Source organism: Rissa tridactyla, chromosome 5, assembly GCF_028500815.1.
Source record: "Rissa tridactyla isolate bRisTri1 chromosome 5, bRisTri1.patW.cur.20221130, whole genome shotgun sequence".
In the NCBI taxonomy this organism is placed as follows: domain Eukaryota; kingdom Metazoa; phylum Chordata; class Aves; order Charadriiformes; family Laridae; genus Rissa; species Rissa tridactyla.
The window spans coordinates 76,645,024-76,660,760 of record NC_071470.1 but is presented as its reverse complement, the minus strand read 5'-3'; the positions used below and the strand labels follow the sequence as shown (position 1 = coordinate 76,660,760).

The window sequence follows — 15,737 nt, the reverse complement described above, 5'->3', positions numbered from 1 at the left end:
TTCCCCCTCCCACCCCCCCGGCCGCGCGTAGTGGTACATCCCGCAGCGCTCGCCTGCCGGCGGGAGGCGGTGTCACCCGGAAGCGCTTCTTCGGCCGCGGCCGGAAGCGGCGGCGGTTTGTTTCTGGTCGGACCCGCCGGGGAGCTGCGCGTGCTTCCCGCCGCCAACCAAGCAGCTCATGGCTTTCAACTTCGGGGCGACGGCGGGCGCCGGTGCCGCCAACCCCACCGGTGAGCGCGGAGGGGCCCGGGCGGGGCGGGGCGGGTGGTGGCGGTGGAGCCTTTTTCCTCTCGCCGACGGCGGCGGGAGGCGCGCGTGCCCCCCCGCCAATGAGATCCGCGTCCCTTCAGCGGCGGGAGGCGCGCGTGCCCCCCCGCCAATGAGATCCGCGTCCCTTCAGCGGCGGGAGGCGCGCGTGCCCCCCCGCCAATGAGATGCGCGGCCCCCTCAGCGGCGGGAGGCACGGGCGGCCCCCCTCAGCGCCATTCGGCGTCTCCTCAGCGGCGGGCGGGAGGCCGGTCCCCGCAGAGCTGCCCTCGGCCGGGCTTTGGTCGCCTCTCGTCGGCGGAGCCGGTGAGACGCGAGCTCCCCGCGCTGCTTTCTCCCGCCCGCCTTCGGTCAAACGCTGTCCCCAGCGGGTTTTGTTCGTGTTTTTGTTGTTTTTTTTTTTTTTCTTTTTCTGGCTTGAACACCTGCGCAGGGGTGGCCTCTGCGTGTCGGGAGGCGTCCAGGGCTTGATCCCGCAGAAAGAGGAGTCGGTCGCTCTTAGGGCGCTTGTGGTGATGCACGGCGGTGCCTGGTTCATGCTGCCAGCTCACTGGGCTCATCGCTTTTAATGGCAGTAGCGTGTCTGCTTGGATGAGATGCGCTTGGAAGTTAATTTTTGAGCAGTGTAAAAGACAATGTTTGATTTGTAAAGGAAGAAAGACATTTTCTCTCCTATTGTTTTATTGCTGTCAGTTGGCTGTCAGTCTTGATGAAATGTGAGCCAGAGCTGTCCTTTTTCTCACTTAGTAAAATAAGTCTTTTGTTGGCTCTTAGAGTAGACCCTCTGAATAAGCCCTTTGGACCGGCCTCATCTTCGCAGCGGTTAGCCTGGGCAATACTGTTTGGGCTTTCCCTCTGATTCTGGATGGTTTAGACGCAGACTTTCTGGCCCCATCTTAAAGTAAAAAGATAATCTTGTGCTGCTTGGACACTGTTATTGGCCAATATAAGAGGGAATTCTGGGATCATACCCCAGGACTTCCCGTTGTCTGTCTGTCTGTCTACCGTGAACATTTTCTCAGCAACTCCTGGGGAGGGAATTGGGGAGCCGCTGTATTAGCCCATTTTTCTTAGCACTGAAAAACGTGGATGCATCAGGTAAGACACCAGCAGGCGCTGGATATGACAGATTTTGTGAATGTAACTCGAATAAGTCAGCCCTAGAGTATTTGAGGCACGCATGGTGCCTCAGCCGCTGGAGTTGTAATTTGTCATTATTTTGCTCTCGCTGCTCGTATGATATTAGCATGAAGATGGTTTATTCTTGCCTTCCTGATAGCTTATGAAATAACTACGCTACTATCAGCTTGATTCAGCTGCATCTGTACTAATGTAACTATCTTAGGCGGCTAAAATTGCTCTTATCAGGAATGTTGAATCACATCAATGTTTTCATCTGTAGCTTTGAATTAAGATGGGAGAAGCATTAGTTGCTTTAGTTGAAAAACGATATGCTTACAGCAGTGATGATGGAAGAGTGGGTTAAACAGAAAGCTTTTAACTGTCTTCCTTGTGTTCAATAAATGGTGTTTAGTATCTTACTCTTGTTTTTAACTATGCCTGTCTCGTCCATGGTGATGGAAAAATATTTTAGCTTTTCTTTCCTGAACCTAGCTTTTACTTAGAACTAATGTTACCTTGCTCTTTTTCTGCTTCCCGCTTGTCAGGATTTGGTGGGCTTGAAACTACAAACTCCACTGCCAGTGGGTTTAATTTTGGGGGTTTCGGATTAACTGCTAATCCTGCAGTGAATTTTAATATTGGGAATTTCAGTGTTTCCACTACCTCAACTCCACCATTCAATTTTGGTAACAGTCTGGCAAGTGCAGGTAGATAATGCATAAATACTTGTTCTGTAATAAATGTTAATAGCAGGGGTCCAAGAATTACATTCCTAACTGAGAATCTATGCTTAGTACTAATCTTCATATCCAGTGAAGCCTGGAGATAAAAGCTCTGGAAGTGCAATGGGTTTGAGAGCCATAGGCTTGTGGGGTTTTTTGCCTATTAAATTTTCAAGAAATAGCTGTTGAGGAAAAATAAAGATGTACCAAATACTCAGTCTCTGAACTGGAAATGAATTGTGGTAACCTACCAGTCTGACCCCGTCTAAAATTGAGCCTAGATTCCCCAGCAAAATGGCAACATCAATTCTCCATTCAGATCCAGGCAATCATGAACAATTGCAGAGCTGGTCCCTAAGGCCACGTTTCCTGACATGAGATTCTTGGACTACTGCAGTCATGTTTTTCATCTTCCCCTGTGTCTCCTCATTGGCCTTCCGTTGGCTGTCATGAATGCACTACACCTCAATAGTTTCTGTGGAGAAACAAATTTTATACGATCAGCACAAAATGAACAGCCCTCGCTGTGATCTCTGTTTCCTAAAGGCCGTTCTGCACCCTGAAGTAGCACACATCCCAGGCTCTCGCTAAGAGATTCTCTTACGCTTCTGGGAGGGTCTTGTGCATGATGTGTGCACTGGGTATCGGTTAAGAAAACCGTTCATGGACCCATGTAGATGCATCAGTTCTGAGCGATCAGCCAATATAATTTCAAGTTAAGTCTTTTCTGTTTCATACAAAAATGCTGAACTGTATGGATTTCTAACGCTTTTACTCGTGTAGAATTAGCCTGTGGGGTCTCGTTGCCGCTGCTCGTATAGGAATTATATTCATTCCACAGTGTCATTGCTCCCTGTGTTAGCGTACTCTTACCTGTTTTGCGCACTCGAGGGTCTGGGTTTGGTTTTATTTGGTATGAACACCATTGGACTGTTTCTTCAGCTGAATTTGAACTACTCCAGAAGAGAACTTGGATACTTGATTTTGTTTAGCAATTTGCACTCTTAGATCCTTTTGCAAGAAAGGATGACTAAAGTTCTGTGAGTACAAAACTACCTAAAAATTGTGTCATCTGATGGTACTCCTGCTAGGGTTTCTCACTTGCTGGTAGGATTGAAACTGTAACGTTAAAGGTAAAAACTTCTTATATCCACTCGCATTAACATGTTTGGTGAATGAAAATAAAATGCAATCGCACGTCAGCTGTGGTTTAAGCTTTTCATTTTGTATGTGTACTAGAGGATGGTAAGCGTAGTAGGTCTAAAGAGACTTTGGTCGGTGGGTTTTTTTTTTCTATTGACATGTGAGTTAGCACTGGCAGCATCTTTTTGATAAATCCTTTATAGCAGTCTTCATTTGAATGCATGTAAAAACAGTTTGAAATGGAGAAAACTTAGTTCTCCCGGGCTAGTCAGATGTCCACAAGGCTGCACCTTGGGCCAGTGGTGCGAACTCTGCACCATAGCAAAGAGGTTGTGGGGTGGCATCCAGCACTTGCACAGCCTCATGCGCTGGAGGGTGTCCAGGCCGGTAGCTGCCCTGTATATCAGAGCACCTCTTCTAAGGGGGCAAATGGGAAGACGGGACTTTCTCTGGCACAGTGGAGCTCAGGTTCTCCCTTAGGTCTCCTGCTAGCCAGTGACCGGTTTTCCTGAAAATCTGTGGAAGACTGAGTGCTTTTGCATCTGTCTTCCTCTGATAGTGGTTGAACCTCAAAATGAGATTTAATGGGGAGGATAATAGGGAAACTAGGCTTAAAGATAACACCTGGTAGAATTTCACCTGTGTGTAGAAGGAAATCTGCTGTGACAGCATTCCCATGTAGGCACAGCAATTGTGTGCACCCTGGCCTCAGGCTTTACTCGATATGTTTCTATTTTTGCTCTTAAGAGGTTAGAAATGTTTAAAAAGCTCACAGAACATCAGATGATTGTTTATTAAACACTTGGCAACAACATTGACTAGAAGTACTCCTGAGAATGAATTTAAAAAATACTATTATTAGTTGTGTCTGTCACTAAGGAAAGCAAGTCCTGCTGGTAGAGAAACAGGATGTTAGTTAACTGCTGCTTTTGGGTTTTTTTGGTTGGTTTTTTTTTTTTTTTTTGCTTTCTTGGCACACCGTAGATGTATTGGCTTTCTGGTTCATGTTTTCTCCCCCATTTCCTCGGACAATGAACTTGATACCCATGATCAATGTGAGCTACATGCTTGTAACATAATACATCCATCTGTCAACATCTCTTCTCATAACACCCCTTGAAGCGTGCAGTTTATTGTCATGTTACGCACAGCTGCCGCTCACAACATGCCATCAGCCTTACTTGCAAACTTTGTTTGTTAGGTGCTTTTGGAGGATTTGGGACAACTACCACCACTGCGGCACCAGCATTCAGTTTTTCTGCTCCCACCAATACAGGCACCAGCGGTAAGAGAGCACAAGCCTGAAAGTATTTGCCCTTCACAATAATGTTTTGCATTTCACAGGTACTATTCTGCTCTTTCTCTCAATAATTCTTTGCTTATTTCCCCAGGGCTCTTTGGTGCTACCCAGAACAAAGGCTTTGGCTTTGGTACTAGTTTTGGCACAGGAACTGGAACTGGCTTGGGTAGTGGGTTGGGAACGGGGCTGGGCTTTGGATGCTTTGGTACCCAGCAGCAACAGACCAGTAAGTATGGCCTTCTCTTCATTTACCCCTTCTTTAGTAATGAAAGCATAAGACTGCAACAGGTGCACAAGTAGTGGGACAGAAGTATATTATGAAAGGAGGCTGTTACACTTAACCTTGACTGATGGAGACTTCTCAGAAATTTGGCTTTTGAAATGCCTACGTTTGCAGCCCATGCCTTTTTCTTAAACTAGAGCTCAAGCAAGTTTCTGAGCTTCACCCCTGAGTTTCCAGCAGCGATATTCACCCTTTTAGTTTGGCAGTGGTAGGAAGAGTAGTTATGGAATTGATGTTGGCAGTCGTGGCATTACTAGAAAGAGGACAAAAACAGTGTTGAATTTAGTTTAAACGTGAGTTGGATAACAGCCAGCTGCAGGCTCGGAGTTCACTGAATTTATAATAACAAATGTACCCTTCAGATTTAGACATTGAAGGGGCCAGATGATGTCGTGGGTGAATATAGACATCTTGTTTAAAGAAAAAAGAATAAATCTTTTCTTCTAACTCAGCATTGGGGAAGTTCCGTTGCTGATGAAGATTGGGTGTAAAAAGACACTTTTAAAAAACATTATCTGATACCGATTTACTTTTTCTGTGCATTTATTTTGCTTCTCAACACGTGCAAAGACATGATACCAATGATACGCAGATGGAACGTGTAAGCAAGCAAGTCTGTCTTGGTTGGTAAAGGAGTTTATTTGTTTTTCTTCATCCAACGCAGCATTAGGAGGCGGCTTGTTCAGCCAGCCTGCTCAGACACCTGCCCAGTCGAACCAGCTCATCAATACGGCCAGTGCCCTCTCGGCTCCGACACTCTTAGGAGATGAGAGAGATGCTATTTTGGCAAAATGGAACCAGCTTCAGGCCTTCTGGGGAACAGGCAAAGGGTACTTCAACAATAACATTGCCCCAGTGGAGTTCACGCAGGAAAACCCCTTTTGCAGGTTTAAGGTACGGAATTGTTCAGCTGCCCGCAAACAGTTCTGAAGCAGTTACTCTGCTTGCTGAGCAACTCGTGAGCGTTAAATCGGATTTTGTTACTGTTAAGAGTATTGTGAAATAGCATTTTTCCAGGCAATGTACACAATTCTGATGTATGCTAATTAAAAGGTTTGAAGATGTATAGTTGCTGGAAATTTGGATGATTTTGAGCTGCTAGATATTGAGTGCATATGTGGATCGTGAAACTAACCTTTTTCTATGATAGCATTCAGACTATTGCGTGTGTAGCTGGAGCCCATCTCTGGAAATGAATTTTAATGTGTATTTGTTCAGGTTACAATATTAGAGAAACTATTTAAAATAACCTTCACATCTGAAATAAATTGTTAACATCTGGAATAAGAACTTCAGGGTCTTGCTTCATTGTTTTGCCTACACGAGAAAAACCCTCTATGAACCGTGCATACTATTTTAAATAGACTGGCCTTCAGCTTTCTTCTGCCTTTATCCTTGCCAGTGCTAAAGCTGACTCTGTTCCTTGTATGATATGGTCAGCAGTTCCAGATCTTGCTTCTCATGTCAGCAAGAATATGTAGCTCTTCATCCTCCGCAAATCTCGTGCCTGCTGACTTTCTTGCTGAGCTTCAGACTTGAAAGTGGATTTGGGTCAGGCCTGGTGATACCCTCCGTTCCCAAGCTGATTCTTTGAAGTGCAAACTTTCTAACCCGAATGTAGGTTAATACCTAATTAAGACTAGTTTTATAAAATCTTTGCAGCAACTGAGTGCCTGCATAACAAACGTTTGGCTTCTGTTGCGTTACCTTTTTAGGTGTTACCTTGAATGTTTTGTTGATAATGCACCTGAAAGCTTACTTCCCTGGAAGTTGTCGCCTGAAAGGGTTTTAGAGTTTTATTTACTAAAAGTATAAGTTTTCCTTTCGAGTTAGGCGATGACACAGGTTTACTTTTGTCCCTGTGGCTTGGATATTACTAATGCCGTTACGAATTCACATACCTTAAGTGAAATACTGGAAAGTTTGATGTATGCCAGCAATGGCGGATGCCAAAGAAAAACAGTGGAGAAGCTGGTAGCGCAGGTACGGGAGCAAAGAGTCATAAGCTGGTTTGGTCTGTTGCCTCTGTAAGCATCAGACATCTGATAAGAATGAAGCATTACCCGTAGGGTTTCGCAGGTGTTCAAGGAATCCACTTGTACACAACTCCAGCTCTAGAACAAATGAGAAGCATGCAGAACCAAGAAAAGTGTACTTCTAGGGTATGTGATACGGGCTGTCATTTGAAGGACCACAGTGAAGTAAAACATCTGTTACAGTTTGAAAATAATTAATTGCATATGGAAATTGTGAAAGATTTATTGATTTATTTTAGACAGAAATACCAGGGGAGCCGTGTTTGTGTGGCCTTAGTACCACTTTGCACATAATGAGATTTAGTCTTCCGTGTACTGGCAAGTCTTTCTCAACAGTGTGGGCCTCTTTGACAATTACGAAAGTGAAAGGGATGTGCTTAAAACCAAATTCTTCCTTAGCTGTCGGTGTTGTGCTCCATGACAGGATGGCCCAACCTCAGAAGGCTGATTCTGCGAGGCTCACCATCACAGGGAATTAACCTCTGCTGACAAAGACCAGGCTCTTGGGCACATCCCCCAGTGATATGTTGGTGCGACAGTTCGGAGGCAAGATGAGATGGAAACTGCCGCTCTGTTTTTTTGCTTAAAATGAGTGAACAGTTTGGGTCTTTCATACAAGTCGTGTGGAGTTTCACGGGAGCTAACAGGGTTTTTTCTGAAATGGGGAAAGCACGCTGTTGCTTAGTACAGGTGGCATCAAGTGTTCCTGTATTAGATTATGATGTTGAATTAAACAGCTAACCTTACTACACCTTTATCACAGCAAGGATAAAGATTAACATTAAACTTTATAAGCAGCTGTACAAAGAAACCGTGACACTTGCTAACACAAGGGAAACCAGCTGTCCCAAATTCTTGTGTGGGGAGCCTTACCTCATTTCTGTCTTAGTAGTAGAAATAGTTCGTGTCCGTATTTTGAGTTGTATTGCCAGGCAAACTGTCCGGATATACAGTAGGAAAATGCTAAGGAATCTGTAAATGTTTACGGTTGCCTTATCTTTCAACAAGGTTATGTCAGTAACAGTTTTTCATTCAGACAGCTGGAAATATAATGTTGTAAAACTCTTCTGGAATTCTAGTAATTTTTCTATATTAAAGTCTGGTCCTCTGGTTCCTTTTGCAACTTAGAAAAAGTGTACATTTGTAAAATGTTGCTGACTGATATCAGCTCTGATGTAGCATAAATGCCCTGCTGAGCTGGCATCTCCCAATCCGTAGCACTTTCTTTTTTTTTTTTTTTTTTTTTTTTAATATGGGGAATGGATATTTACAAAAGTTTTGTAAACACCTGAACTGTTTCAAAAACTACTCTATTGGTGGCCTTGTGAGAGAATGTTTTAAAGTGGGATTGATTTTATGTTTCTCAATCTCTGAATATGTTGTAGCTTAAATTTTGAGCCAGTTGCTCTAAAAATTGAGAGGTTTAGCCTCTTTTGTTAAGTAATATATCCCTGGGTTTTGTTTATTCATTTGCAGGCTGTGGGTTACAGTTTAATGCCCAACAACAAAGATGAAGATGGCCTCGTGGTCTTGGTCTTTAACAGAAAAGAAACAGATATTCGAAGCCAGCAGCAGCAGCTTGTAGAATCGCTACACAAAATTCTGGGGGGAAACCAGACCCTCACTGTCAACGTAGAAGGTGTTAAAACGATGCCAGATGACCAGTATGTGAACTTTACACAGTTTTGTGGTTTTTATCTGGTATTGCTTGTTATAAAGGGTTGGCATTTAGTCTACTCTGTCTTTCTTTCTCCTTGATTTTAGATCTGTTCATCCTGAGTTTGATTTCGTGTCTCTCATTCCTTCGTGTTGCTTTTTCTTAAGGCCTTAAGTCCAGTATCTTTCCTGTGTATGTTACTTAGTTTTGCTGGAGCACACAGCTGAGTACCTCAGCTCGGGTCAGGAAATAAGCTTCTCTAGACCCTGCCCAGCAGCAAAAATTGGAGATAAGGATTTTAACCATGAGGGTGGGATGAATACTGAATGTTTTCGGAGCTGTGAGGTATTCTTCACTTGGCCATGTGTAAGGTGGAAGAGCATTGGGATGTTTAGTAGTAGGATCTTTGCAGTGTTTCCTATCACAAACATTTGTTTCAGTGGGAAAGCTGTTCCGAGGCTGCTGTCTACTTTGACTTGTCTAGGGGCCTCAGCCTAGTCTGAACTTCAGACCTTCAGCCTTCTGCCTCAAGTACTTCAGTACGCTGACATTTCTGCTTCTTACTTTCCCGCAGTTTGTTCATTCTGTTTTAAAAACCAAAGGTTTTAGGTTATTCTTGATGTATCACCATGTAATGTGGTTGTTAAAACTGGCGGGGGAGAGAATGTAATTTTGTAGGGTATTATTTACAGCTTTTCCTCTTCCTTGCTGTGTAAAACCCTGCGTTTACTGGTACTTTATAGGTCAGTTAGCTAAAGGAAGTTAACAGTCAGCTGGGAGAAGGAGTAACTTCGATTTAGGGCTGTTTCTTATTGTGTTAGTTCCTGTACGCTGCTTTTTCTGACAGTATGCGCTTTGTCTTGCACAGGACAGAAGTGATCATTTACGTTGTTGAGCGCTCGCCCAACGGCACTTCAAGGAGAGTTCCCGCAACGACCCTCTACGCCCACTTTGAACAAGCCAACATAAAATCGTCCTTGCAGCAGCTGGGGGTCAGCCTCTCCATGGCCAGGACAGAGCTGTCCCCAGCACAAGTCAAACAGCTCCTGCAGAACCCTCCTGCCGGTATGTGGTCTGGGGCTGCGCAAGGGCACCGCTGGGCCCCTGATGGGACTTTTTTGGGCCTCTGGGGAAAAATACAGGTGTCAGCCCGCTGGAAAACACCTTTTAAAACTGCAAGAGTTTCCAAGGCGCTCTGACAGACATACTAATGTAGTGGTTTTAATTACAGCCAGTCTTCCCACTGAAATGCAATGTAGTTCACCAAGACAGTTAGGGTTTATCAGTAATATGCCGCACAACACCATACTACACGATTTAGTCATCATAAATCGCTTCAACTTGTCCAATTAAAAAAAAAAAGTTAAATATCAGAATAATCATGTCCTATATTCACTTCCTAATTTACAGGGGAGGTCACTTAGCCTGTGTATGGGGCCACAGATAGTATGTATACAGCTTTGTTTTAGAGTTCTTTAGTGCCATTCGTGCCATTTCATAGGATAATTGTGGCTTATTTTCTACGTCTAGAGAGTACCACATGGAGTACTTGCAGTGAACTCCCTGCAGTGGGTCAGGGAAAGCAGCCTGTGGTTTCCAGCAGGCGATATGTAGCATGTTCAGTAAGACCATAGGTTTAAAAACACAGCAAAGGTTGTGATACCTGGATTGCAAAAAGAACTTGGCCTACTCTTGCAAAAAAGTCAGAGACAAGCAGCAGTGTTTTCCAACTGCGTCGGGAAGAAGTAGTTGCTCTGGGCACAAGCGAGCTGGCTTTCCTTAATGTTGGAGGTGTATCACAAGGCCTGTGTAACAGCAGTTGGGCGCAGCTTGACTTGAGAAAGAAGCTGATTTATAGTCTGGCTAATCAAGCAGTAAGATGTGCAAGAAGATGTATTAGTGCTAAGCTCTAGAGAAGCAGTCACGCCTCAAGAGATGAGTTTTGGTATAAAGATAGTAAGTTTTACGAGGAATGATCTGGAGTGTTGTGCAATGAAGAATGTTGTTCTAGCTGACTGTTCTGGTCTCTTTAAATGGGCCTGAAATTGTTAAATTACCAGCCCCCCCTTTTTTTTTTTTTTCCTTTTTTCCTGTCTCTCTCTGGTCAGAAAGTCAATTGTTTCCCTATCAGTGTTGTCTTGTTTTTTTCCTAACATCCCTAGGTATCGGCGTTTTATACAGTGATCTGATTTGTAGTAAGGTTTGGAGAATGTAATAAGTTGCATCATGATGTTGATGTACACATACAATTGGGCTGCTTTTATTTTACATATTTACCTGTTGAAACAGTTCGTGGCAAAGCAAGAAACTGTTCTGTCAACAGATAAAATCCTTACGCGAATCGTGTTAGGAACCATGATAATTCCTACTGGGACTATTTTGCCAACTGGTTTGGTACTTTGATCGCTTAATTACTGATTTTTAATAAAATAAGCAACTTGAAGAGGAAAGATGACCCAAGTGTAGCATACAGTGGAAAAGATGGGAATTTTTCCCCTTGAAGTACGGATTGTCCGATTTGGTCACCTGTGGCTGTTCCTTTCAAAACAGCAGAAGTGCTTGACAGCCTTTTGAACTGAACTTACTGCCACAGTCAAGGACCAAGACTTTTAAGAACTACCCTGTTTTAATTAACCTCAATTTATATAGCAGTTGTTCATGTTAGCAGAGTTCAGAGGGCTTGTGTATTTCCTAGTATTTTTCCTGCTTAATAGCTGTAAGATGTGGTATCTATTCAACTTCCATACTTAAAAACTTGTTTGGTTGTTTTTTTTAAGGTGTCGATCCTATTATATGGGAACAAGCTAAAGTTGACAATCCTGATCCTGACAAGTAAGTCTAGTAGTCTGTCCGAGTATTACAGTAAGACTTGGAAAGGGGAGAAATATTTGATATTGTGTAGTACCCTTCAGGTAAGTTGTAAGAAACTTATTCTGTAATAACTTTGTCAAGTGCCGATCTCATTTGAAGCAGTGAGGATTACTAGAAATGCCTGTCTAATCCCTTTACCCGTTCGGGCGCTTAAGGGTTGTCAGGTTAAAGAGCCTTACTTCCATTATTTCGAGTTGTGGTGTCCTTCATTATACAGACTAGTTGTTGGGACGGGTTTTTTGTAACCATTATGGTTTTTTCTCTTTGTTTCTGCAGCTGAAACTAATGTGCTCTTGTACCCTCCAGTGGTTACAGATAATTTAAGATGATTCCTTTATGAAAAAGGAATAAGTTGTTAGGAATAGTGAGGACCATAGAACTTAACGAATAAGATATGCTTATGTGTTATCTTAATTTATAATAGGTCAAGATCATTTGTAACTTTAGAGTATATTACTAATTATTAATCCATACCACATGTCTAATATAAAAGTGTGTTGAAGGAAATATTTGTATTCTTGTAGGCTTATTCCTGTGCCAATGGTGGGTTTCAAGGAACTGTTGAGAAGATTGAAGGTCCAAGACCAGATGACCAAACAGCATCAAACTCGATTAGATGTAAGGTTTCTCAGCTTTATCGTGTCTGCTTGCTGTTGACAAAGGATGTGCCATTAAATGAGCCTCCCCCTGTGCCTCCTATGTGTAGAAAACTGAAAATGGAACCACGTGCATGGGACTGTGACTCTTTATCACTATTTCTTAATACATTTCTTAATTACATTTTTTGGCCTAAACCTGAGCAGTATGTTTTGGCTTTGGTTTTTTCAGGTTCAAGCTTGCTGTGTTGTTATAAGCTAATTCAAACCAGCTGGATTAAGTTGCACTGGCACAGACTCTAATTTGGGTACCCACTTCTAAGGTGCCTTCTGAAAATCCCAGTTGCATATGAAAATAAATAGAAACCAGAACAGTGGCCGTCTAGCAAAAAGCTTTCTGAAAGCCTCTTTGATGAGGATGCTAAGTTGCTGGACTGAGTACCGTTTTGAAACTCAAGGTTTCAAATTAGGACTAATGTATTCTGTTATCAGAAACTCTTATGACTTGCGGCTGACTCGATCTCCTCCTGTGCAGATAATATCAGAAGATATCAGTGAGCTGCAGAAAAACCAAACGACAACTATGGCAAAAATTGCGCAGTACAAAAGGAAACTGATGGCGCTTTCTCACAGAACATTACAGGTAACACGGATAGTCTAAATAACTCGTTCTGACACACACTCTGGTGCCAGACAGCAAACTGAGACGGGGCAGGATGACCTGTGCCATCTTGTGCATGGCCTATGTTGAAAATGAAATTCTGACTTCATCGAAACGGTATTGCTTTAAGTAGTAGGCAGAGCTGTCACGGAAAGCTTCAAGTGTGCAGCGTGTATTCCTGCTTTGGGAACTTTCTCTCTCACTTACTCAGAAGCCATGGGACCGCGCTAAGGTCTCAGAGCAGCAGACTAAAAGACAGAACTAATCGGATGAGAGACATGCTGGAGGAAGGGCAAAAAGACACGTGGAAGGGCTAGTGGGGAAAGAGGTGGGCAAAGTGTTCTCTAATGAACCTCAAAGGCTTCTTTTGTAGGTGTTAATAAAGCAGGAGATCCAAAGGAAAAGTGGTTATGCCATTCAAGCAGATGAAGAGCAGCTTCGTGTACAGTTAGATACAATTCAGTGTGAACTTAACGCACCTACACAGTTCAAGGTGAGTAGTTTAAAGAACTTTGCCACAACTCTGGTTTTGTTTCCTCACAAAAGAATGTAAGTTTTCTAAACGGTGCATATCTATTTGTTATGGAAGGATTTCAGAAGAGAAGCACAGAAGAGAAGTTACTAAGTTGTAGCATCAGGTTCTTTGCTGCATGACTGATAGGTATTTAAGTATTTTTGAGTTCTTAGAAGTATTGGAGTTGCTTGCTTTTTGCATGTCTTCCAAAAAAAATTAAAGAATTAAAAGTGGATTTAGAGTGGAAGAGTGGCATGTGCTTTCTGCGCTGGTGACTTGAGGAGTGGTACATGCTGGAGCTCTGACAGATGAGAGTGAGTTGCATTTGATTTAAGCCCGTTTGTCTTCTCAGGGCAGACTGAATGAGCTCATGTCCCAGATCAGGATGCAAAACCACTTTGGAACAGTGCGGGCTGAAGAGCGCTATTACATAGATGCAGACCTCTTAAGGGAAATCAAACAAGTAAGTATTACTGGGTAGAATCCTGGGATACTCTTTGAACTTCATAATTTAAGCCAGCTACACGCTGACTTGGGAGCTGTATCTAGATTGTCATGTTTTTGTAATTGTTCAGTGATTAAGTCCTTTTTATTGCTCTCAGTGACAGTGCATCAAGGTGTTTTACAGAGCCATTCTATGCACTTAAGCTATGAGTGCAGAAAATGCTGGTTTTCCTTATTCCAAAGAAATTATGCTAGACTTTTCAATGATGTGCCAAGGCCACCGGCCATGGCACCTTTGGGAAATATTACTTAAAATTTGTGAAGTCTACTTATGCTGCTTTTTGAACTATCTATCTGCAGCATCTGAAGCAGCAGCAAGAAGGCCTGAGTCACCTAATTAGCATTATAAAGGATGATTTGGAGGACATCAAACTTATAGAACATGGGCTGAACGAGAGCATCCCCATCAGAGGAGGAGTCTTCAGTTGACGTGGTGGATGCTGCTGCTGGGCTTATACAGAACATGTTACTCAAGTTCATGGTTCACCTTCCAAGGCTAAAACTGTTGAGGTAAAATAAAACACGTATCTTCTCGGAGCAATGGTATTTTGGCTGTTATCTTTAGAATTAGCAAAGCCTTTTCAAAGCTTTTGAACTTGACCTTTGGAAGGTTTATATTTTATAAAGCTGTATATGCTTTAATAAAAGAAGGAAAACTGAATCTGTTCAGATACTGGTTTACTATAAAACTATATGTACTATTGTACATTTTTTCTTTTTTTTTTTTCCTTTTTTTACAACAGCATAGTGCTAGAAATGCAGTGCTGAGGGAATTGTTCCACTCGTGACTTCAGTTGTGGAAAGCTTAGCCTACTTCCATGTTTTTGTCAAAACAATCAAGTAACATCGTTATGTAAACAGCTAATTTAAATCATTACAGATATGTATGTTGCTGTAACTGTCTCTGTCTCTGCAATACAAGTAGTTTACTGGGGCAAGCTGCAGGAAGTTTATGTTTCCAGTTTCTGTCCTTTCTTTGGCCTGCAACGATCTGAAGGTTATGGTTTTACCACGTTATGTATGTGTATTACACAGAGCTTTGCTGCCTCATAAATAACAACAGAATGTCTAGGTGTTGTCTTCTGCCTTTTTTTTAATTGCCAGAGAGTAATAAATTCAGTCTGACTTTGTAATAACTTGTGGATGGTGTTGGCTCTTTCTCAGCTACATCAGCAAAGAAGGGACACACTCCAGGCACACCAGGTACCAGCTACCACACCTGATAACACAGGTCTGCTTGGTAGCCTCAGTCTTCAAACTAAAATACGAAGTCATGTCCCTTAGATCCTACCTGGGACCAAGTACTGCAGAGCAGGCAGCTACTACGTGTATTGGAGAGAGCACTTCCCCCCCTCCCCCCACTAAAAAAGTCACTGAAAAGAAGATACATTATTCTTTGCAATAGGCATTTGTGAAGCAGAAAGAAACTCAAAGACGTTAGAGACAGAATTCTTTTGTTCTTTAGCCACAAAAAAAATAGATTTCTATTTGTAACATTTGAAAGGTAGAAAAACAGAAATAGAACCTCAGCATGCTAGATCGTGTATTGTTCACTTGAGAGAGTTTACTTTGGGAAATAAGGCTGCAGTACACTTGAAAAAAGTGTACGTGGAATGTTAAGGGGGAAAGGGATTAGTTTATTTTTGGAAACATAAAATACCTTAAACATGCAACACAGGCTCCAGCAGAGGCTCTACTAAGAAATCAAATGAGGCTACAATTCTCTTTTTCAAGGGCCAGGGTCGCAGTCTAAGTGAAGTCTTTTACCAAGATAAATAGGTGGTGTTTTCTTCGCAAACACTTCAATGCCCTTCCTGCTTTTTCAATTGAAAATATCTTTAACGTGCAGCATAGGCATTCTAGCAGGGGGCTACTTCATCTACTACCGTGGCCTTTGAAAAAGAACTAGTCTCAATAGATTTCTTAAAGAAGCCCCCTGCTAGAGACGGTTTTGCATGTTTGAGAGAGAGAGGTGTTTTTTTTTCAAAATGTTGCTCCACTGCACTTAGTAGCATCAACCAGAACAAACTTACCGCAACAGAACAACAGAGGGGATGTAGG

General features: G+C 42.7%; 1 protein-coding gene across 3 annotated transcripts; it reads left to right on the top strand.

Annotated features, from left to right (window-relative positions):
• The first annotated feature begins 99 nt into the window (after window positions 1–99).
• Window positions 100–14,812, top strand: NUP54 (nucleoporin 54). Of its 3 annotated transcripts, XM_054202391.1 has the most exons (13): window positions 100–230; window positions 1,935–2,096; window positions 4,456–4,539; window positions 4,646–4,780; window positions 5,502–5,731; window positions 8,350–8,537; window positions 9,399–9,595; window positions 11,308–11,362; window positions 11,926–12,019; window positions 12,533–12,640; window positions 13,032–13,151; window positions 13,525–13,635; window positions 13,977–14,812. In XM_054202391.1, the coding sequence occupies exons 1-13, from the start codon at window positions 179–181 to the stop codon at window positions 14,103–14,105; spliced, it is 1,665 nt and encodes a 554-aa protein (XP_054058366.1). In that variant the 5' UTR covers window positions 100–178; the 3' UTR covers window positions 14,106–14,812. The 3 variants fall into 3 exon arrangements, 2 of the variants coding, with proteins under 2 accessions (XP_054058366.1, XP_054058365.1); XM_054202390.1 differs by lacking the exon at window positions 1,935–2,096; XR_008466552.1 differs by lacking the exons at window positions 1,935–2,096; window positions 13,977–14,812 and having other exon boundaries at window positions 13,019–13,151.
• Window positions 14,813–15,737: the final 925 nt, after the last annotated feature.

Excerpts from the sequence above, each read along its gene's own strand:
- NUP54 (XM_054202391.1), top strand. The coding sequence starts at position 179 with ATGGCTTTCAACTTCGGGGCGACGGCGGGCGCCGGTGCCGCCAACCCC. Across the intron at positions 2,097-4,455 it reads TAACAGTCTGGCAAGTGCAG|GTGCTTTTGGAGGATTTGGG; the intron begins GTAGATAATGCA and ends TTTGTTTGTTAG. Across the intron at positions 8,538-9,398 it reads AAAACGATGCCAGATGACCA|GACAGAAGTGATCATTTACG; the intron begins GTATGTGAACTT and ends TGTCTTGCACAG.